Source organism: Tauraco erythrolophus, chromosome 2, assembly GCF_009769465.1.
Source record: "Tauraco erythrolophus isolate bTauEry1 chromosome 2, bTauEry1.pri, whole genome shotgun sequence".
NCBI classification, from domain to species: Eukaryota; Metazoa; Chordata; class Aves; order Musophagiformes; family Musophagidae; genus Tauraco; species Tauraco erythrolophus.
This window is the reverse complement of record NC_141466.1, coordinates 99,858,517-99,880,522: the sequence shown is the minus strand read 5'-3', so window position 1 is coordinate 99,880,522 and position 22,006 is coordinate 99,858,517. Positions and strand designations below refer to the sequence as shown.

The 22,006-nt window shown below is 40.8% G+C and overlaps 1 protein-coding gene across 1 annotated transcript in view; it reads left to right on the top strand.

The window, feature by feature from the left end:
* The window catches only part of MOCS1 (molybdenum cofactor synthesis 1), a 31,191-nt gene that overhangs the window by 5,718 nt on the left and 3,467 nt on the right, over nt 1-22,006 (top strand). Inside the window, exons 2-10 of the mRNA XM_086628580.1 lie at nt 2,435-2,567; nt 4,030-4,197; nt 9,670-9,834; nt 14,768-14,829; nt 16,128-16,239; nt 16,571-16,683; nt 17,383-17,493; nt 18,315-18,435; nt 20,421-20,468. Of these exons, the coding sequence (XP_086484706.1) occupies nt 2,435-2,567; nt 4,030-4,197; nt 9,670-9,834; nt 14,768-14,829; nt 16,128-16,239; nt 16,571-16,683; nt 17,383-17,493; nt 18,315-18,435; nt 20,421-20,468 (1,033 nt within the window). The remainder of the gene's footprint in view (nt 1-2,434; nt 2,568-4,029; nt 4,198-9,669; nt 9,835-14,767; nt 14,830-16,127; nt 16,240-16,570; nt 16,684-17,382; nt 17,494-18,314; nt 18,436-20,420; nt 20,469-22,006) is intronic.

Genomic DNA, 22,006 nt, shown 5'->3' with positions numbered 1-22,006 from the left:
GAAACTGAAAGAAGGTGCTTTCTTCTGGTGGAAAAGCAATTACGTGGAAACTAGCACTGCTGTTTTATCCAGGGTAAATGGATGCTTTCTGGGCTTCGAAATCAGCCGCTTCGTGTCTCCTTTATCTTGTCTAAACCTGCCCCCCACACTGCCAGGGATGTGCTGAGAGATTATCTTATCTAACCACAAAGTTGTTTGGATTAAGAAGTGTAGTGGATTGCTTAAAGGCCAGTGGAAAGGTGGTGCTGCCAAGAAAGGCTGCTCCTGCTTGTAAGTTCAGCAGCAGCTGTGGTGTTAGTGCAGCTGGAATCAAAATTGCTGCAGCTGTGGTGGCTGAAGTTGGGCCTCTCCCCAGATAACCTTTGCTGTCAGGCTGATCTCGTCACTGAGGGTGTCCTCTCCACCCACTCCCAGATCTTTCTTGCAAATTCTTTCGGAATAAAATGTTTTGAGGATGCATGCCTGGGTTGTTCAACATTTTAGCTGACTATTTCCAGACTTCTTGCTAGGGCTGTTTGGAAATGCTGTGCAGAGTTAACTCCTGTGGTTACTGCTAGCAATGACCAGAGCCAGGGAGATGATGGCCGTGGCTATGTGTTTCTGCCAAGTCCCTTGGCATCGTCCCATACATGGTAATTTTAGTATGTCTGGAGATTTTACAGGTCTGTTTTTCACTAGATGGAAATCATGACTTTTGCTCAGTTAAGCAGTTTGAATACTAGTGTGTCATTTTGTCTGGTTCCTCATTCTACTTCTTAAATTTATGTCAAAACTTTATTTAATCGTTTGCCTGCTGCAGCCTCTCAAGACTAGCCAGCGTGATTTTGACTTGAGGGACAATTCTGCAGCTGATTATTTCGCCGCTTGTTTTTTTAACTTTGTGAACACTGTGTATGCAGAAATGGTTTTGTATGTGCCCTTTCAATGGAGATGCAGTTCGTGGTACATCCAGGAGTCCTTCAGCTTTCTTCCAGTTTCCTTAGCTGGCTATTAAGTGTATGTGGTTAACTAGCAAGGACACAGCTTAGGTACTTCCTTTAATTATTTTGGTCCCATTTCCTTTGTTTTGTTTTGTGATGCTATGCAGCTGGCCTCTGTCAGAGTTATTAAGTTTGCCTCCTATAAAATGTTAATTTAACTGTGATATAGTAGATGAAAAGACACCAGACTTGGCAAGGTTTGGATGATTTTGTTTGTCGATGTTTGTATGTAGTACCTGAACCAAATATCCACCAGCTGATTAAAGCATGTTGGTAAACTTTTCCTTTTCTGCAGTGCTATGATAAGAGTTGGTGGAACTGTATGTTTCAGTTAAGGTATGGAAATATTTTCCAAAAGTAGCAGAGTGTTTTCAGCTGTACTTTACAGGTGTATACAAGTAGAGATATAACATGGTAATTTCAAAGCCATGGGCTAAAGGCAGTGAGACTCCCTGCATTTAGACCTCGCTATAACTATCGGTGTTCTGGTGTTGACGGTAGTGATGTTTTAAAGATGCTTAGTATAAACTTGAACTGTATTCGTTTCCAGTAGCAGCTACTAATTTGGAATATTTCATTTGATACCTGAAGTGATCAGCCCTTATTCTGGCAGGCAAATACTCAATACTTCCTGAAAACTGTGTTGTGCTTGAATGTTACGCTGTGCTTTAAAAACCCCCAAAATTGTAAATAGAAATCACTTTTGATATTAATTTCATGACAGTTAGTAAACATATGATTAAAATTCTGAATCTTTTAATGAAGGCTTGAACAGGTAGAGTGTTAAGGATCGTACATTTCTCTTCCAGTCCCATTATGCCCTGCATTATTTATCGTCTTTTAACTGAGACCAGCTTTTTGGAGGTATTCTGTTGTATGGATCTGGGCAAGAAGACTTTGTTGGAAATGTTCTTGAAACAGATACAACAAAATTTACTATACACAGCAATAATTTGGTTTTGCTATTTAACAGGATGTTATGTCTTGCACAAGTTGGTAGGGACACAAACAGTAATGCAGTGTTTCAAGAACTTTTAGTTCTCTTGCGCTGAAGTGCGGGGAGGGACCTTTCTATGTGATTTCATTTATGTGAGGGCTGTAGTGAGATTGGGTGGTCCTGGGTCACTGATTCTGGAAAGTAAAGAGACAGGCAATTGAAAAAAGCTGCCTCCTATTCTGCGCAAAAAGCATGAAGCACTCGTGGTAAACAGACTATATCTTAATATACACAGGAAAAATTGTAGTACAGTTCCATGGAATTAAGCAGGGTGTGAAACTTAATCAATAAATGGCTGGTTTTGACCGTAAAGACAAGTCATGGGTTTTTCTTGTGTGGCTGTCTCTGTGGGGAAAAATGAAGTAATAATTATCAGTTGAGTTCAAACTTTATATTTGTACAGCAAGTTGATAAGATCACTGTTCAAACATTTAGCATTTGCTTGTTTTCATTACAGGAATTGCAAAGCTCAGGAAGAGGACGCTTTCTACTGGAACATGCTGCTCCCTTCTCCGCTTTTTTGACAGACAGCTTTGGGCGTCAGCACAACTACTTGCGAATTTCTTTGACTGAGAAATGCAACCTCAGGTGTAAGTGTCTGCTTACTTTCTTGCACAAAGCTCTTATGCACCATATTCATAGAATGGTTTGGGTTGGAAGGGATCTTAAAGATCATCTAGTTCCAAGCCACCTGCCATGGGCAGGGACACCTTCCTCTAGACCAGGTTGCTCAAAGCCTCATCCAACCTGGCCTTGAACACTTTCAGAGATGAGGCATCCACAATTTCTCTGGGCAAGCTGTACCAGTGCCTCACCACCCTCAGAGGGAAGAATTTCTTCCTTAAATCTAATCTAAATCTCCCCTCTTTCCATTTAAAGCCATTGCCCTTGTAAAAAGTCCCTCTCCATCTTTCTTGTAGGCCCCCTTTAGGTATTGGAAGGCTGCTAGAAGGTCTCCCCAGAGCCTTCTCTTCTCCAGGCTGAACAGCCCCAACTCTCTCAGCCTGTCTTCATAGCAGAGGTGCTCCAGCCCTTGGATCATCTTTGTGGCCCACCTGTGGCCTTGTTTCAACAGGTCCGTGTTCTTCTTATGTTGGGGACTCCAGAGCTGAACGCAGTAGTCCAGGTGGGGTCTCACGAGAGCAGAGGAGAGGGGCAGAATCACCTCCCTTGACCTGCTGGCCACACTTCTTTGGATGCAGCCCAGCATATGGTTGGCTTTCTGGCTGCAAAATATTGTGCAAAAATGTTGCCTGGAGATTTGTGGATGCCCCATCCCTGGAAGTGTTCAGGGCCAGGTTGGATGAGGCTTTGAGCAGCCCAATCTAGGGAAAGGTGTCCCTGACCATGGCAGGAGGGTTAGAACTAGATGATCTTTAGGATCCTTTCCAACCCAAACCATTCTGTGATTCTATGAAATATTGTGCCAAGGCCAAGAACTAAGTTAGGGTACTTACTGCTGTGTTGGCCCTGTGCTGTTTCTTGTCTTCACAAAGTAATGGTAAAGGATAGATAGAGACTGATTTGGGACTGAGCTGCTGGTGGGATGGGGAAGCAAGAGCAAGCCTAGGGATCTGCCAGCGACAGGTGGGAGTGACAGGTCTTTCATCAAATTTGGTGTGGTTTGGATGATGGTGCTTGTGGATGTTTGTATGCCATACCCAAAGTGTGCTATAAGCATGAGAGTTTGTAGATAGGCATTCCCACCATTATGTCTGCAAAGTATGTGACAGTGTCCCAGTGCTTGCCAGTTCAGTTTGGTGTCTCTATTTGAATGCAGATTACACAGAGATAAGATCAGCTTTCCCTTCAAAGTGGATCTATTGTAATTTTGAGACCCATCAAATGAGTCTTGGCTTTTCTTCTGAAGGAAAACAGGAAATTGTTAGATCACTTGTAAGATTTGGTGTATGATCTTACCTGTATTTCAGAAAAGCAGAGTTGTTTGACATCCATTAAAGACAATAGCACTTGGTGCATTTTGCTCATCGATATCAGATTAACTGCTGCTGGTTATTTTTTCCCCATGTATTTCTGTATTCTTTGTTTCAGGTCAGTATTGTATGCCAGAGGAAGGTGTTCAGCTGACCCCTAAATCAGAGCTACTTACTACTCAGGAGATAATCACTCTAGCCAGACTGTTTGTCAAAGAAGGTGTAGAGAAGATCCGACTGACAGGAGGAGAGCCACTTATCCGGCCTGATGTGGTTGATATCGTGGGTGAGTTCCCAATAAATACAGTGTGTTTCAAAGTGACTCACTATATATTGATCCAAGAACTACTCTTATAAGTATCTACTGATACAGTCCAGAAACCTGAAGAATAATTGTTCTTTAAATGGCGGTGCTTTTTCCCAACGTTGTGAAATGTAAGATAGTTCCTTTCAGAATACTTCCAGTTCTGCTCTCCTGCTTGGATGGAGCTCATGACTCTTCATATTATAACAGCTGAACCTTTGTCTTTATATTCAACGTCTACTAGAATAGCTTGCAATAGTGCAGCCTTGAGGTGAAAAACCAAGAACTGATGTGATCAGATCCTCACTGGGGAGGAACAGCTGATATGTGCTTACAAACAAAACAGGTTTTCTTTTGGATTTTTGAGGGGGGTTGGTTTTGTATTTTTTGTTTTGTTTCCTTGATTCCTTTCGTTTCACTTGTTTGTCTGTGTTTAATAAGGAATGGTGGAAATGCCAATGTTTTTACAGCTATTGATGAATCACAGAATCACAGAATGTTAGGGATTGGAAGGGACCTCAAAGGATGATCTAGTCCAATCCCCCTGCCTGAGCAGGACCACCTAGATTAGATCACACAAGAACGCGTCCAGGCAGGTTTTGAACATCTCCAGAGAAGGAGACTCCACAACCTCTCTGGACAGCCTGTTCCAGTGTTCTGTTACTCTTACTGTAAAGAAGTTCTTCCTCATGTTTAAGCAGAACCTCCTATGTTCCAGCTTATATCTATTTCCCCTTGTCCTATCATTGGATGCCAGTGAGAAGAGCCTGGCTCCATCCTCATGACAGTCACCCTTTACGTATTTATAAACATTAATGAGGTCCCCCCTCAGTCTTCTCTTCTCCAAGCTAAAGAGACCCAGCTCCCTCAGCCTTTCCTCATAAGGGAGATGCTCCACACCCTTAATCATCTTTGTGGCCCTGCGCTGGACTCTCTCAAGCAGTTCCTTGTCCTTATTGAACTGAAGGGCCCTTCTTGAACATCTGGACACAATATTTCAGATGAGGCCTCACCAGGGCAGAGTAGAGGGGGAGGAGAACCTCTCTCGACCTACTAACCATACCCCTATGAAGACTATTGCTTCAATGGAAGATAGATTACAGGGTGATTTTTAGAAGTCTGTCTCCTTCAGTTGGTATTGTGTTGACTGACTGTAGCTGTTTTTTTTTTTTCTTGAGCCAGGTGCTTCTTTTTTCTGTCCAAAATCTCGTATGTTATGGACATTACAATAGCTTTTGTAGTGACAATGTATTAGATTAAGGCTATGTAGGTGGGTGCTCTTTGGTGTATTGTAGGCAACTGAACTCATCTGTTTCTGCATGTCTTCTCTTATAAGTACTGAAGATAATAAAGGGTTAATATGGAAGATGAAGGTCTTGAAAGTAGAGTAACTGCCTACTGGTGCACTGAGCTTTGGTGCAGAAAACAATTGGTCTCTGCTCCTGCCCTGTTTTGTTCAGCATTTGAAAGACCTTTATGGCCTTTTCCAAAGGAAGCAGCAGAGCAATGTAGTATGTAGTGCTGACTTGTTTAGAGATGGAAAAGGCTAGAGTAAGGTGGCTTGGGTCTCCTTGAACCTTGATTGTGAGGAGTCCTAAAACTGCATGAACTTAGTCTTTTTGGAACTGTGGAATACCATTCTCTAGGGCATTTTGCGTGTATGTGATAGGTTATTTTTTATTTAAGATTGAGAGAGCTACGTGCGTTTCAAGAGGCCTGTTTCGTTCAAGAAGGCATTCCTTATTTCCAGTAATAATAGGTATTACAATTTTTAGCTGGCTTTCACCAGTCAAGAGGGGGGCAGATTTATAAAATAGGTTGTATTTTGAAATACAATAAAGCTTTCCAGTTCAGCATCTAGTATTTACATGAAAATGAGTTGAAATCAACAACATCATCGGTTCAGTGCAGAACTTTATTTCCTAGTGTATGCACCTTTTTGATTTATCAGCAGTGGCTGATGGCTTTTTATACTCAACACAGCTACTCCGATGTTGAGGGTGTAAGTTGAGCAGCCAGGTCACTGAAAAATAGTTATCACATTGCTGCAATTCTGAAGTATTGATATTGGAAGGATAGAAAGCTTTTTGTTTGTTTTACTGCAGTGATAAAATTCTCAAAGGTCTATTTCTGTGGCTGAAAGAGGGAGATGGATTTTTTTGAACCACTGGGTTTTCGTTATTCTGCCCATATTCTTGTTCACAGCTGATCTTTGACAGATTCATAGTGATCATTTTAATGCACAATAAGAGAGCAGTGATCTTGGGGTAAAGGTAATGGATGTTAAGATGATTGTCCTGTTGCATTAGTTCATTCTGTCATTAATTTGCAATGGCTTGGCTGTTTTTTTTCCAAGGCATGTTGAAAATTGGCAAATTGAGTCTATAAACATTTTTTGTCTTCTCAGACTTCGGTGTTACTCTGTGGTGCACAAGTTTGGAATCAAGATAAAAGTCTCAAAACTAAATAGATCACATGTACCAACTGTGGGGAAACTCACTGAAGGGAAATGGAGTGCAAAAATGTCTTCTGTAGAATTTGAGTTTGAACCTTTATTGAAGCCATCTTAGCACAATGTACTGGTGTGGGCTGGGATAGAGTGAATTTGAATTTCTAGATGGTTTCTAGAAGCTGGCTACAATATCTCAGGTGCTGAATACGGTTAAGATTTATGTTAGGTTTGTTCTCAGCAAACCTTTCTCTTAACCATGAATGGTTGTGAAATACCAATAAAGCTCAAAAATATTGATGCTGGATTACTATTACCATATTTTTCTAATACTCAAGCTCAAACTTTTTTGCTGTTTTGGTGAACAAATGTGATTTGAAGTACTATTGGAGACTGTGTTATTCAGAGACCTACTACAGTTCTTCAGATTATTTAAAATCTTCCTTTAATGCATGCACATTCCTTAACTATGACTCAGCAACTAACACTTGCCAAAAGCTAAATGATGTCCTGGGGACTGCCGAAAACATGTTTGAGACTTTTCTGAAGCAGCTGATAGAGTATAGAATCCATCTCCTTTGGGATACTCAAAGTTTAAATCAGCACTAGATATAAACTGTGTGATAGGTGTTTATTATTAATAGTCTGAGAAGTACACGTTTCCACTGACAAAATCATTTTCCATGGAGTAGAGGATGGACAGTAGGATGGCTTTTTATAGCAACATACACATTTCAAGAGTGAAGTGGTGCAGCGTAGGCGTGTTGACTCATGTGTTGGGAGACACACATACCTTTTCTGAACTCAATCAGGAGAAGTGTAATTGAGGAAACGATTGGAGGAGAATATGTAAGAAACTTGTTGATATAAGAAGATGCTCCAGATCCTAAAGGAAAAAGTAAATCTAAAAGACTTTACTTGATGACTTGACCCTGACATAAAAGCTTTTAGCTTTATGCTATTGAATTACAGCATATGTTGTTTCCTTTTCTACTTGATAGTTTTATCAGTTGCCTTTGCTTGTGCTGGTTGTTGCTAAAGCAGTGACCAAAGGTCAACAAACAGACTTAATACAAGTTCAAGGTGAGTTACAAAGATATGAAATCTCTTTAATCTCTTCTGAGTTTAGAGGTTAATGAGCCAACAAACCGAGCAAATGCAAATGTTTCACTTCTTAGCTTGTGCAAATAAGGCAGAGTGTACTAATGGGTCCTTTTTAACTTGTTGGTCTTAGTGTTAAGTCTCCATCTTTAGTTTCTCACAGTTGGCTTCTATCCCATTTTTTACTATAGGTGGTTCCTCATATTAGTGTATTTCCAGTGCCTTGTCCTATATCTCTTCCTGTCTGATGAGGAAGAAGATGCATTGATAACAGCTGCTCTCTGCATTAACTGACCTAATGATCTGGTGCTACTTTTAAAACTTTTTCTGTTTTAGGCTGCAGCATGGCTTTGGTTTTATTCAGTGTCTTTATGCATTTTACATTTCTAGCAATGAAGCCTGTATGGCAGCTAGTCTTTTTTCCACTGTTGGCAGGAGGTTGAGCATTTTGCATGTTCTGAGGCTGTAAATAAAAGTGGTGGTGCTCCTATGCTGTCTTATCCTATGCTCTTACAAAGACTAGGCTGCTCGTGGTAGCTAGTGTCAAGTAATTTTTGGCAAACTTGGGCCAATAGAACTCATCCTCTGGGAAAAGGTTGTCCCTGGTCAGGAATTTTGAGAGGTGAATGCCAGAAAATTCTAGTTTTTTGTAAAGATTGCTCTTTGGTTACAGCCTCAGGTTCCAAATGTCTTCACATGGCTCATAATCCTGCTGCAAAATGCTGCTGCTGTAAGCTTCAGCATCTTTTGTACGACCCGGCTTGTCTCATTCCAGAGTTTTGGGCCCAGCTTAGGGTGAATATTTTGAGAATAGCTGGGAAATGAGATAAAGCAGAAGTAAAGCCCTTATCCACATGAACAAATAGAGGTAAATAGGGAGGGAAGAAGGGACTATGAAATACTTGTGCTGTAATTAAAGCTGCCTCAAGAGTAAGGGTTCTTCAAACATTTCTCAACTAATTAGGATGGAGGCTATGAGAGAAGGGAGGAGGGAAAATAAGAAAATTACTTTGCCGTGGCTCTGCTTCTGCAAGTGGATTATGAGGGTTTTTTCCTGTTTGTTATTGTACCGATAACTCTGGGGTTTGAAAGCCTGCCGTCTGGAGACTCTGGAGATCTGGTATGCTGAGGATTTCTGCATTTGGCTCATGAGGGGGCAGCTATTTTCTGAATCTTAAGCTCATGATATTGTTTCTCATGTGGTTTTCTTTTGCTAGCCATTTTTTTAGTGTCTTGCGTAAGCCCTCTTCAATTGGCTGGGCTACCACTGTGGGTAATGGAAATACTTCAGTTGTCAAGTGTGAGTGTTTTGTCCCTTGGATGTTGTTGCCTTGGATTCTCTGTAATGGTCTAATATGTTGACCTTTTTCTGTTTAGTAAGGAGTATATGTGGTATTTTTTTTTCAGCAGTTTAAAGTCACTGCTGCTGGCAGCTGCCTCTGAGTTAGAACTGGTTTTTGGTAAAGCATAGCAGGAGAAATGTTGCTAGATAAACACAGCTAGTTCAGGTGCCAGGTGTGAAAGGGATGGCTGCTGCTTATTGTTATTGCAGAACTCAGTTTGCAAAGCTAGATTGAGAAAAATAAGGTAAACAAAATCAGAGGCCTTCTTCCAACAATAGAGCAGCTATTTAAGAAATGGAGAACAAAATTAGTGCTCATTTTCAGCATTCTTTATAACCAATTTTGCTTGCAATAAGCTACTTTTGAGTCGAATTTGTGCTAAAATGGGTCTCTTAAACCAATACAGCTGGAAGAAGGCTGAAGCACTGAAGCGTCCATGTTTCGCTCACACCCTCAGTGATATTTTTCATTTGTTTCACAAATCTTCTTTTGGGTTTTCTGTGGAACTTAAATTTGAATTACTTCTTTTAAAGTGTTCTTTTTGCTTTTTTGTTTTCTTAGGTCAACTGTACAAGCTAGAAGGGCTGAAAACCATTGCTGTCACAACCAACGGGATCAACTTAGCCAGATTGCTGCCCCGACTGAAGGAGGCAGGACTGAATGCCATTAACATTAGCCTGGATACTTTGGTCCCAGCTAAATTTGAGTTCATTGTCCGGAGGAAAGGTACAGGCTTGTCTTCTAAGGCAACTGTGTTAATACTTGCAGTAATGTTGTGAGTTATTTTGTATGTCTTTCACACTCAGTTATTTTGGGAGGGGAGTGAATTGCTGTCCTTCTGAGGCTAGGAGAAGTTTTCTATACTAGCTGATTTGATAGTGATTCTTTTTCCTTCTTTCTACAACCCTTAGGCAGGTAGAGCCCCTGCTGTTGGAGCTGTTGAAGCAGAAGATGCTCAACTCTCCACAGTCAGTGGGACTGTGACTACAGCTGTCAGTAACTGGCTGATTACTGCTTAGTCTCGGATATCAAGAGGACTCTCCAAATCTTGTGTTGGTCTCATGTGCTGCTGTTCTTTAATACTGTTCAAAAAACAGGTGTTCCTGCTATAGCAGCCAGGCACTAAGATGCCAGAAGAGCTGAACTTCCTGTCACAAATAGCGGCATTTCTGGAAGCTATATTTGGGGCATACTAGCAGCAGTCTCACTTTTCATTAGTGATGTTCCCTACCTCCACTACTTTTTAATAGGAATAATCGTAAACTGTGCCTGAGGTCATTTGAGGAGGGGTGCTAGTTTTGTAACTTCTCTCTGATTGAGGTACTAATTCCAAAGGAAGTTTCAAAAATGCTTGGATGTGCCCAGTGTTACAGATTCTTGTTTAAATGAATCCTAAAGCTCATTGTGAAGTTCAGCTTCATGGTTGGGCTTCCTTCCAACCTAAAACTGATTTAATCTTGTATCATTCAGTTTCTGTCCAGTAATGTAACTTTGGCAGTCTGTGAACTTTTAATTCAGACAAAAGCTCCAAGTAGCCACTAGATGGTGCAACAACGTAAGATAAATATAGCGCAAGGGCTGTAGAAATCTGGGATGCAGTGAGAAATAATGGCAACATTTGAATCACTCTGCTGTCAAACTGAAGTTCTGCTGACAGGTAGAAAGGTGTTCTTGTCTACAGTTTCCCTGGGAGCTCATCTTCATATTTTTACACCATGGTGCAGAAATCTATTTCTGTCGTAAATCTGACTGGAACATTATCCTTCCAGCATAGGCTATTGCATTAATCTGGTTGTCATGGCACAGTTGGCTCCCAGAGAAGTTTCTGGGAGTATCTAATCACAAGCAGGTGTTGACTGTCCTCTTTCCTTCTGCTCTCTCTATTTGAATATTACCTGGTTTGTGACATTCACTGGAAACAAGCCCTTCCTTTGCTACTGAAGGGGCAAACCTGATCCTCCAGTTTCCTGAATTATATGGCCACAGCTCTTCATATCTGATTGGAAGCAGTTAGGAATGTGCTGCTTGTGAAGTGAACTAAAAATTATTGAGGGATGAGGATGATTTTTATTTATATAAATGTTCTCTTCTCTCTTTAAAGAAAAAAAGGTCTTTAACCGCAAAGGGAGAAATTGCTCAGCTGAATAGCGTAGAGGATGAACAGGGAAGTTTCTATGACTCAGTATTTTCAAAGAGGAGAATAAAGTCTCCAAATCATAGATCATTTTTTAAGTGGAGATCAGGTAAAAGTAGTAACGGTGAGTTGGGTTTTTTCATTTGTTAAGGGCTGAAATTATGTAAAAATACTTTTTTATTGTTTTTGAGGGTTGTTTATTTAATAGAAGATTTCCAAGTATGGAATGAGCAGAGAATAAAGTGCCTGCCCTACAGTGCTACCTTGTCTCCTGTGGCAGTTCCAGAGATGACAACATATAGCTCTATTAAGGTGAGAGGGATTCCTGGTCTTAGACTCCTACAGGCTGGTAACTTCTGTGGAAATTAAAGGTGGCATCTGATTATGGAGCTAACCAGGAACTCAAGAAACTTGGGATCAATTTTTCTGCTCCTCTGGAAACTCATTCTAGGGTTTTAAGAAAAGGCTGGGATTTTGTATCTTTGGTGCAGGTGATCTGCATTGTGCCTGCTTTTATTCCCAAATGGTTGGGATAAATGGAATGACTGAGATGATCAGAAATTTCATTGATGTATGAAAGCACATTAGAGGACCATATTATTTCTATGTCTCCCCATCTACCACGTTCTAAGAGATGAAAAAATGAGAATTACTTTCTTGCAGGTATCCAGTCTAACCTGTTTCACAGCCTGTCCCTTCTTTTTTGTTCAGTACAAGGAAAATGAGATAATATTGTACTGTAATTGAATCATTAAACATTGGCTTGAAGCCTTTCTTCTTGTAAGGATTAAATGTTGGGAGGTGGTGTCCCCAGTAGGGTTATTCTGAATGCTTCTAAGGTTCTCTGTGCTTTAAAGTTGCCTAAAGTTATGATTTCAGAAGAAATCTAAAAGGTGAAAATACTGAAATTTGTCATTAGGTAGAAGAGGAGAAAGGTTGTCATTTTGAAATGTCAAACAAAAACTTTGACAACTTCTGTGCCTTGACAATATTTTCTGACACAACAACATTTAGTATTCATTTCTGCTCTACTATTTTGAAATGTTTTGGTATTACTCTTTTTGTTGTTCCATTACTACACAAGGACTTTGATCTAGAAGGGATATTTCAATAAGTATGGCAATACAAGTGAGCTCCTAACAGCTTTCCATAAAGGAAAAACAGAAAACAGTTAACATGAAAATGTGAAATACAGTTACACATTTTTATTTTTTACTGTAACAAATTTTTGTGTTTGTTTCCCACAAAATCTTTTAAGTGGAAACAAGCCCGCAGTTGTTGTTAATCAGAATAGCTTACTTTTGTTTTGTTTGTAGAGATTTTTGATAGCTGTTCTAAACTACACTTGTGGAAGGAGGTAAGAGGCAGAACTGGGAAGCACATCGTGTTAGATGCACTGCGAGCTGTAATCCTGTTCCATACCTCTACAGCGAGCTGAGCCCAAGCATGCGAGTATTCCAACATACGGAGTTTCTGATCTGCTGCTTGCTAGTCATTGCTTTCTGGACTTTTTAGTTAAGTTCAGTTTCACCTTTCTGCAGTCCTGAAGTTGCACATAAGGTTTTCTGAGCTGTTGCAGAGCTTTTTGGTGCCATTCTTGGCTCTGGGATGTGCTTACAGCAGTGTATCACTATCTCTCTTACCACATTCAGCCTACAAACTTGCTTAATTGGAATGAAAGCTACTACTGGTGCCACAAACGTCCCTGGGCGTGTGCAAAACAAGTAGGTGGGAAAGGAGAAAAGGGTGACAAGTTATAGCTTCAAACAGTTGCTTGCAAGAGTTAGTTTATTGTTGTCTTCTTGCTCTTCACCTCTCTCTTTGCAGCCAGGACTAGCATTAGGACCTGCTTATAAAACGGTTAGCATTTTCTGTTTTCCTGTGTTCATGCTTTATAATGCCTTTACCAGCCAGAAAGCACTTAAGTGAAAGTTTAGTGTGTCTCATTTATTTATTTATTTATTTATTTTATTTCTGATCTTGAATGCATCCGATATTAAGTATGCATAGAATATCATTCAGTTATTGCTTATTTCTGATAATGAAGGTATGATCTCTTCACTAGAGAATCTGAGTTTCCGGTAGATAAGAGATAGGGCAAGGAGGATGATGGGCTTACACAGAAAAACATATGACTAGGAACAGCACAGGGATTGTCAGCACAAAGTTCTGGAAGATACTGCTCTTTTGCCAGCATGCATGAAGTATTTGCTGTTGAATACTACAGCTTTGGAAGAAGGAGCTCAATCTCATACAGTGTTTGGCCTCTCACACCTGAGTTAGGAGTGCAGAACAGGAAGGGAACTTAGTCTAGTACCTGCCAGGGCAGGAAAGACATTCACAAACACAGGGCTAGCAGCTGAGCCTGCCCACACACCAGAAATGTGTACCCGGAGCTTGGTAGAATGCTGTCTCATTCTTGCTACTATCAACTTGCATCTCTGCCAGATGGTGAGTGTGGCAGGGAAGGAGTAGTATGTCAAATGTAAAATTGATATTGTGATGAAAGGTCTTAACTTTGTTTAAAGTAGACAGAACGTGTGGTTTGGATAAGAGGCTATCCAAAAGGCCTTTGGAATTCCAAAATTGCATTGTTGCTTTATTTTTCTTCCAAATTTAGGAAGTACGTGTAGAGGTGAAGATACTTACCCTAAATTAACTATATCTCTATGTCTGGGATCAGCTGACAAGTATAAGCCACACTAAATGGTAGGGTGAGGCTGAGCACTTCATTCCTTGAAGTCACTGCAGTTTTTGACAGCATTCATTTGTTTTCGAGGGTCAAAGCCCAACCAAATTGCTTTCCTAAATGCTCTAATCCCCTCCACGTTGTTTATATGTTTAAAGTAGTCATAAAAATGACAATCCTGTAAAACGCTGCCTGTGATCTTCAAAATAATGGATAGTCAGTAGCTTTGGGAAGCCAATTACATCTTTAGCCAGGGATGAACAGGGAACTGAGGGGCTTTTGTTTGTTCCTAACTCTCCATACACACTTTAGAAAGATTCTTTTTAGATTCACTTGGCAATATTGCTGTCTGACTCAAAACAGTGAGATTCTGCCATTTTAGTGAAGACACATGTGCCATTATTGCCAAGTAAACATTAATTTTAGTATTGTTTCTTCATTGCACCTGGAGGCAGTTCACAAATGCTTGCTGCTCCCTTTAAGAAGATAACGCAAGACAAAGCTGAACTATGGGGAAGTGGAGAATCATATGCTAATGACACAAGGATGTCCAAAGATGCAGAAAAACATACCAGTAGTTTTGACTACCCATATACCAGTTAAAAAATTTATCGCAGTGACTTGACCACAGTAAGGCTGGCAGCCTTTGCAGAAGGGGGTGTGTGTGGAGGGTGTAGCACTGAAGTCTCTTTACTTGCAGCTCTTTTTACTTGCAGCGCTGCCTACTGAATCAGTTTGGTTTTTATTTGTTGTCTTTTTGTCTTGTACTTAATAATCTCCTTTTGCATTCTGTTCTTAAACAAGAAAAATAAATTTGTATTCTTTTTATATCTTAGGCTTTCACAAGGTAATGGAAGGAATCCACAAAGCCACTGAACTTGGCTACCGTCCTGTTAAGGTAAATCCAGTGTTTATTTACTCTGGAGCTGCTGTGTTTTACCATAAATGGTGATGAAAGATACAGCTCACCTGATGAGGAATTTATTACTTTTTCCTCCTCTGTGAATAATTTTTGGTAAGACTGAAGAAAAATTCTAGTAAATTGAAGATCACATCAAGAGGTGACCGGGCAAACTGGTATTATCTCCTCAAGCAGCTGAGGGTACTGTTTCGCTCTGCCACAAAGCCTACTGATGGCTTAGCTGCAGGCTACAGGGTGGTCCTGCTCTGTACTTGCCTATTCCTACCTCTTCTGTTGTTTTGGCACTTATCTGACCCATCTGTGAACTTGGCCAAGAGAGTTAACAGGCAGAAAACTACCCTGCAGAAAGACATTAATTTTCTCCTGCTTTATCTCATTCAGCTGCTTACAGCAGACTCTTACAAGTGCCAGTGTGAGAGAGAGGGAAATAGTCCTCTTTTGGGGTGCAGGTGTACCAATTTAGCTGTAACATGAAACTTCATCCTAACTCAGCTGTCTGCCGTTCTGCAGCTGTGGTTCTCTTTGGTTTCACCAGTGCTTTGGAAGATGTTTAAGTGTTTTAGGCCATAGAGCTAGGAAAAACACTTGAAATTAAACTGGGTTTTAGGCTTTCCTGAAAGACCTGGAGAGTCATGATGCACAATGCTTGGACATAAAAGTCTGCCTTACTAACAGGGAGTATTGTAGGAACTGCACAGCTATCCATTTTCTTCAGATGAAGCAGAGAGGACGTGAGGATCCAATGTAAATATTGTTTGAGGAATGTGTGGAAAACTGAGTTTTAACCATTTTTTGGAGGAAGGCAGAGCTAGTCGTCCTGCAGCCTGTGGTTATGGAGTGTGCTATGAACGCTTCCTCGTCTGGGGTGTTTGCCTGTCATCTGCCAAAAAGAGTGCTGTAGAGGGTGCCCTGCCAGTACTTTTACAGAAGCTGTACAACGTTGGACTGAGGAGTGGTGTTGTCATTTTAGACAATAAAGACTGCCATGCCTTAGGTGGGCAGAACGATGCCTTCATTACCTAGCTCTTATTAGTTTTCCATTTAGCAAGACAACTTTAACAACTTTAGTTAGATTGGATGCAAAAACTTACAGGCAGGTTTGGCAGAAATGATCATCTCTGCCATTTCAGTCCTGCCAACTTCTCTCATTATCTTTTATTTAAAAAAAAAGTTGTTCTATCTACCTTGCCTTCTGCAAGGACTATGAAACCTTCTGTAAAAGGGAAGAAAGTCATACTCTACTGACTAATTTCAGGTGTTTGCTTTTCCTGCAGGTAAACTGTGTGGTGATGCGAGGCTTCAATGAGGATGAACTGCTGGACTTTGTGGATTTCACAAAGGATCTGCCCCTTGATGTGCGGTTCATAGAATACATGCCCTTTGATGGTAAGCAGTCCTGCTTTGAAGTTCTTCATGGCATGGAGTGTGCCTTGGACATAAGTGAATGTGATTGGTGGTTATTCACCTCGTGGTGTTGTCTCCGGAAGTTTTAGTAAGCCCTTCATGAGAAATAGGAATTACCTTAAGTTTTATGTTGTATCTTTTGCTGCTTATCTGTCTTCTCTGGATAAACTGGAGAAGGATTAGTAGTGGGATTACTGGGGGCTGGGACACCTAGAGGGAAAACTGAGATTTGTGGAGAATGTAACGACGGTTCTCTGCTAATTAAAAAAGTAAAATCCACAGTCTAAAGTTATGCTGGTTTTGTTAATTCTAGGCAATAAATGGAACTTCAAGAAGATGGTGAGCTACAAAGAAATGCTTGATACAATTAAACAGCAATGGCCTGAATTGGAGAAATTGCCCTGTGAAGCTTCCAGCACAGCCAAGGTGGAGTTAGGCAAAGAACATGTGAAATGTGTCCCCATTCTTTCCCTGCCCTAAATCCCCAAATTCTCAGTTCAGCATTTGTACTTAACAAGCAAGTATTATTAGCAAGCAAAGTAAAAAAATACTCAGTGTAGTAACTCTGGGATTTTGGTCAAACTGCCTGCATGACTCTCATTAAACAGTGATCATAGTCTTTACCTTTAGAAATACAGTGTTTTTACTAGATGCCATGGTCAGATACAAAAAAAATGGCAGGCTTGTATCCTGTGTTTACAGCTTTTGAAACTTTTGTCAGTCTATATCTGTTATGACTGCATATTCTCAAGCCTGATGACATAGTTGTTCAGTGAAATAACAGTATTGCTTTAGAGTGTGCAGTGTCACATGGGGGATTTCTAGCCTACATGAATATATGCCTTATGGCTGCCTGAGTAAGAACGTGCCTACTGGCGTCACCTGTCAGTTGATAACTACAAGAGCAAACATTTGACAAGTTTGTGAATTTCCAGGAATAGGGCAGAATAGACTGGAACCCCTTACAACGCTGATTTGTTTGTGGGTTTGGGTTTTTTTCTCTTTTGTGACCTTAGAACTGAAGAAAATCTGTTAAAATCTCTTCTGGTCTTTGGGCAAGTGGAGCTTTAGAAATGAGGAGTCTCTGTTTGACTCTTCTCTTTTTTCTCCTCTGCATTTCTTTAGAGTTATAAGGTCCCGCATTTCCAGGGACAAATCAGCTTTATCACCTCCATGTCGGAGCACTTCTGCGGATCCTGCAATCGGCTGAGGATAACAGCAGATGGAAACCTAAAGGTTGTTGGTGAAACATGATTCTCTTTGCTTTCATGCAGTGAAAGTAGTGTTGCAATTCTTCCTGTAAAAGTAGCTGGGATGTAAAGTAGGGTGGAAAGATGCATAATTATTACCAGCTAATATATGTCCTATATGTATTCTTGTTCAAGCTTGTTGGGCTGTTAGGGAGATGTTACGTCACCTTTTTTTGATTTCTCTGTTTTGATAACATAGTTAACTTGAGTTGTAAAACATGGTTGCAAGGCCAGTAAATATACACGTTAATTTTAATCTTTGATTCAAAATCATCTTAAACATGTGACAAGCAGATGATTTCCCATTAAAAAAGGATCCAAGCAGCTGTGAGGGTTTGGCTTTTTTATTCCACAAGGATCCTGTCTTGTCTCACCAAGCATCATCTTGAAACTCTTCTCCCTCAAGAGCAGCCTGTACATTTGCTCAACGGCTGTAGAAAGGGGAGGGATAACTATTTCCTGCCACGTTGAAACTGGCAGTTTCTGGGGGAAAATTAAAGTTTTCAATTAAAAATTGGCACTTACGCATTGTCACCTGATATTGACAACAGCTGTGCTGTTGTCTAATGTCAGATGACTGAGGCAGCCTGAAGGCCCAATGAGTTCAGGTTACATAAACATCCCAGCCTGTCTCTGTGTGTGTGTACATGAAGAGAGATAATGAAAATCTCCAGAAACGTTCTCTCTCTTCAGTAGGGTAGGCCTCTTCAGAACTCTTTACTCTGAGGTTCATGTGAAATACTTGTAAAAGCCATTTATTTTATTCTTTCTCATATCTCCTCTTTTGTTTCCTTGGGTTGGCTGCAGGTGTGCCTTTTTGGGAATTCAGAAGTGTCCTTGAGAGATCACCTACGGTCTGGTGCCTCGGAGGAAGAGTTGATGCAAATCATTGGAGCAGCAGTAGGCAGAAAAAAGAAACAGCATGCCGGTATGTTTGTTGTACCTGAGAAATAACAGCAGTGACTAGGGAAAACAATGTCCTGGTACCGCTGTGGGATGCATTGACTTGCCAGGAGAAGGAAAGCAGGAAGGGCTTCTTGAATGAAGCTGCATGAAGTAAGGAAAGAATTTTCCCATCTGATAAGAGTATTGTCTGGTAGAAAGCTGGTAACATGCCAGTCCTGCAGTTACTCCAAAATCTGGATGTCAGTTTTGAGTCTTCTAACCTTCCACGTGAGCTAGAATCCAGACTATCTAAAAGTCTTTCAGACTGACTTTTGTCTTCAAAGAGATCAAATACCACTGCTCATCATAACAACAGCAAACCATAAAGCTGAGCAAAAACTGATGGAGTGGAACTGGATCCTTTTTTTCTTAAAATGAGTTTGCTGTAAAATAAGTACTAACACTGAATTGAGCTGTCGGTCCAACTATTGCATTAACACGTTTCTAGAAGTGACAAATCTCTTCAAGTATGCAGAAATTTGTAGCCACTCATCTAGTGCTCTGCATAAGGTCGTGACACAAGGTCCATGATGATGCAGTCACATCCTCAGTCTGTACTAGTCTTTTCTGAGTTTATGTTGATATAAACTATATTTCAGTCACATCTGAACCTAACCATGTTTTTGTAATCTGGCTGCAGCTGGGTATGCTGACCTCTTGTACATGAACTGGCTTGATGATGGTGGAATATTCCCCTTTACACTAAAAATATGCTCTGGCCCTTTTATTCTGTTGCAGATTCTGCCACGTTACTAACAGTTGGTTTTGCCTTTTTTTTCATGACGTGTAAAACTAATTTAATGGAAGCTCTTAAATCTGAGCGTAGACCAATTTACAGAGTAGATTGGTCTGACTCAGATAAAATAGTGCCTTGTAAACATAAGAGGAAGGAGTGGAGGGATTGGTTCCTTTTATTTTGGAGTATTCATTTATGAATTTCTGATTTAGGAAGGGTGGGAAGGAAGAAGAACAGCATTTTCCACTCTAGTACAGGCATAGAATCATAGAATGGTTAGGGCTGGAAGGGACCTTCAAAGGTCATCTAGTCCAACCCCCCTGCAAGGAACAGGGATATCTCCAACTAGATCAGGTTGCTCAGGGCCTCGTCCAACCTGGCCTTGAACGTCTCCAGGGATGGAGCATCCACCACCTCTCTGGGCAACCTGTTCCAGTGTTCTACCACTCTCATGGTAAAAAATTTTTTCCTAATATCCAACCTGAACCTACCTCCCTCTATTTTAAAACCGTTACCCTTTGTCCTATCACAACTGGCCCTCCTGAACAGCCTCTCCCCATCTTTCTTGTAGGCCCCCTTGAGGTACTGGAAGACCGCTATAAGGTCACCCCGGAGCCTCCTCTTCTCCAGGCTGAACAGCCCCAACTCTTTCAGCCTGTCCTCATAGGAAAGGTGCTCCAGCCCTCTTATCATCTTCGTGGCCCTCCTCTGGACCCTCTCCAACTGGTCCATGTCCTTCTTATGCTGGGGACTCCAGAAATTTTGCCGTCAGCAGCATTTACCTGACATTGTCTTTCTTCTTCCAGTTTGTGTTAATCCCAGTATTGTCCTTGGGGCCTTCTGTGATTGGACTTCTTTGAACTCGAACACTGTTAACAGCTTGTCCATAGAACTAGTACAGTTAAACGCTGTTGTTAAGAAACGAGATAGTCCCAAGTTGTTTGAATTCTGTAGTACGTAGACTGTAATTCAGATTATGGAAGGCTTTCTGGGAAGGGATTCTACAGTGTGAGAGACTCATAGCAGCTGGATGCTTGGAGACTATGGCAGCTATGGTTTTAAATAATCCCATGCTAGATTCCCCCTCCTTCAGCTCCCTCGGTCTTTACTGAGCTTTAGTTTTCCGAGTATGCAGGTTGCACTGTGAAGAGCAGAAAACTAAATATATAAACCAGATGCATGACTTAACCTAAAAAGCTAGGATTTTTATGTGTTCCTTATTTTATTTCTAGGCATGTTTAACATTTCCCAGATGAAAAACCGGCCAATGATCCTGATTGGTGGGTGACAAATCAGTACGTAATAAACATACCGTGATTTTGTTTGGCTTTTGTCTGGGGGGGGGGGAGCAGAGTGGACTGAGCTTTTAAGTCGAACTTGTTTGGTTCTAGCTTAGGTTTAGGCAAAGAAATGAGTTTCTTAAAAGGTAGTTGTGGTTAAAATTACGCTGCAGTGGAAGAGCAGGAAAGATTTCATGTCTTTACCAAGCCTTACCCAATCTTCTGATTGAATGCATTGCTTGTGTTTTCTCTAGTTTTTCAAGTTCGTTACATTTTCCAAAGGCATCACTACCTTTCCTACTATCTGGTTTCCTATCTGCTTCCTTTGTACTTAACAAGAATTGTATAGTAACTAAGGCGGCAGTTTGGGGTGAGTTTTGTGAAATTGACCAAATTGCCATATAAACATAAAGGATGCAGGATGGACTTTTATTCCTTGATTAAGAAATTCAACTTTGGTTATAATGTGTAGAGCCACTAAACTGACAGAAATGCAAGTTTTCCCACTTGGCTACTTCTTTACTTCAGAACCTGACACTTGGTTTCGTTCTTTTGAAATGCCCTCTTACTGTTGCAAAGCCTCAGAGCATAACCATGAAAACTGTAGTATCTGGTCAGCCTTACGGGCCAGAGCCTTTCTTCTCTGTGTTGTGTCTGTTGAAAATATTTGCTAACTCTCCCTTCTGCTTGAAGCCCTGTCCAGGAGTGATGCGGCACTGCTGGGGTTCTCTTACTGATTTTTCACATCTCCTTCAGCGTGGTTTTACCTCCTCCATGCCTACGTTTCCCTGTTTTGTAAGAAAGATAGCTATCTTCCCAAATACCTTTTTTTTCTTCTGTAGACTTAAGAAATGCTTGCAAGAGTTAGCACTGAGAGATTAATCGGAAGTTGTGCTGTTGTTTCTTATCAACAAGGAGGGGGGGGAAATGCAGCAAGAGTGGGAGAGATTAATGTTATGTTTCAAACCCAAACTCCCATCCTCCCATGGATGCTGTGGAGCAGGTTAGCTGCTGCACAGCTTAAAACACAGCTTTGAAAGCAGGTACCCTTGCGGGTGGAAGGGTAACCTGCATTGATTTGTAGATCTTTGCCACAGGTGATATAACAACTGCTTTTTTCAAACCAAAAGACCCTAGTGCTTGTACTTCTGTTGCCTTTATTTGGAATAGAATCTTCAGAGGTCTTTTAACAGAGTTGCTGTTTCCACTGGGAGTATTTTTCACTTGATGCCCCCTTTAAAGGACCATCATTTTCCATGTTGAGTTTTAAAGTGAATGGATTCAGTGGTGTAAGATTGTCTCTTGGTTTGCTCTTTCTCTTTTGTATTTGGCTGCTGCTGTGTTGTGTTCCAGGAAAAGGAGAAAGAGGAACCTTTATTTAAAGTGGATATTAACTTGCTGCAAGAGGAAAACTTTTCTGTTTTTTTTTTCTAAAGATGAAAAATACTACATTAAACTCTTGACAGCTCACTGGGACCTACAGAATTTTTCAAGATGCCTTTGAAAGAATCCTTACACTCCAAAGTTAGCATTCATAG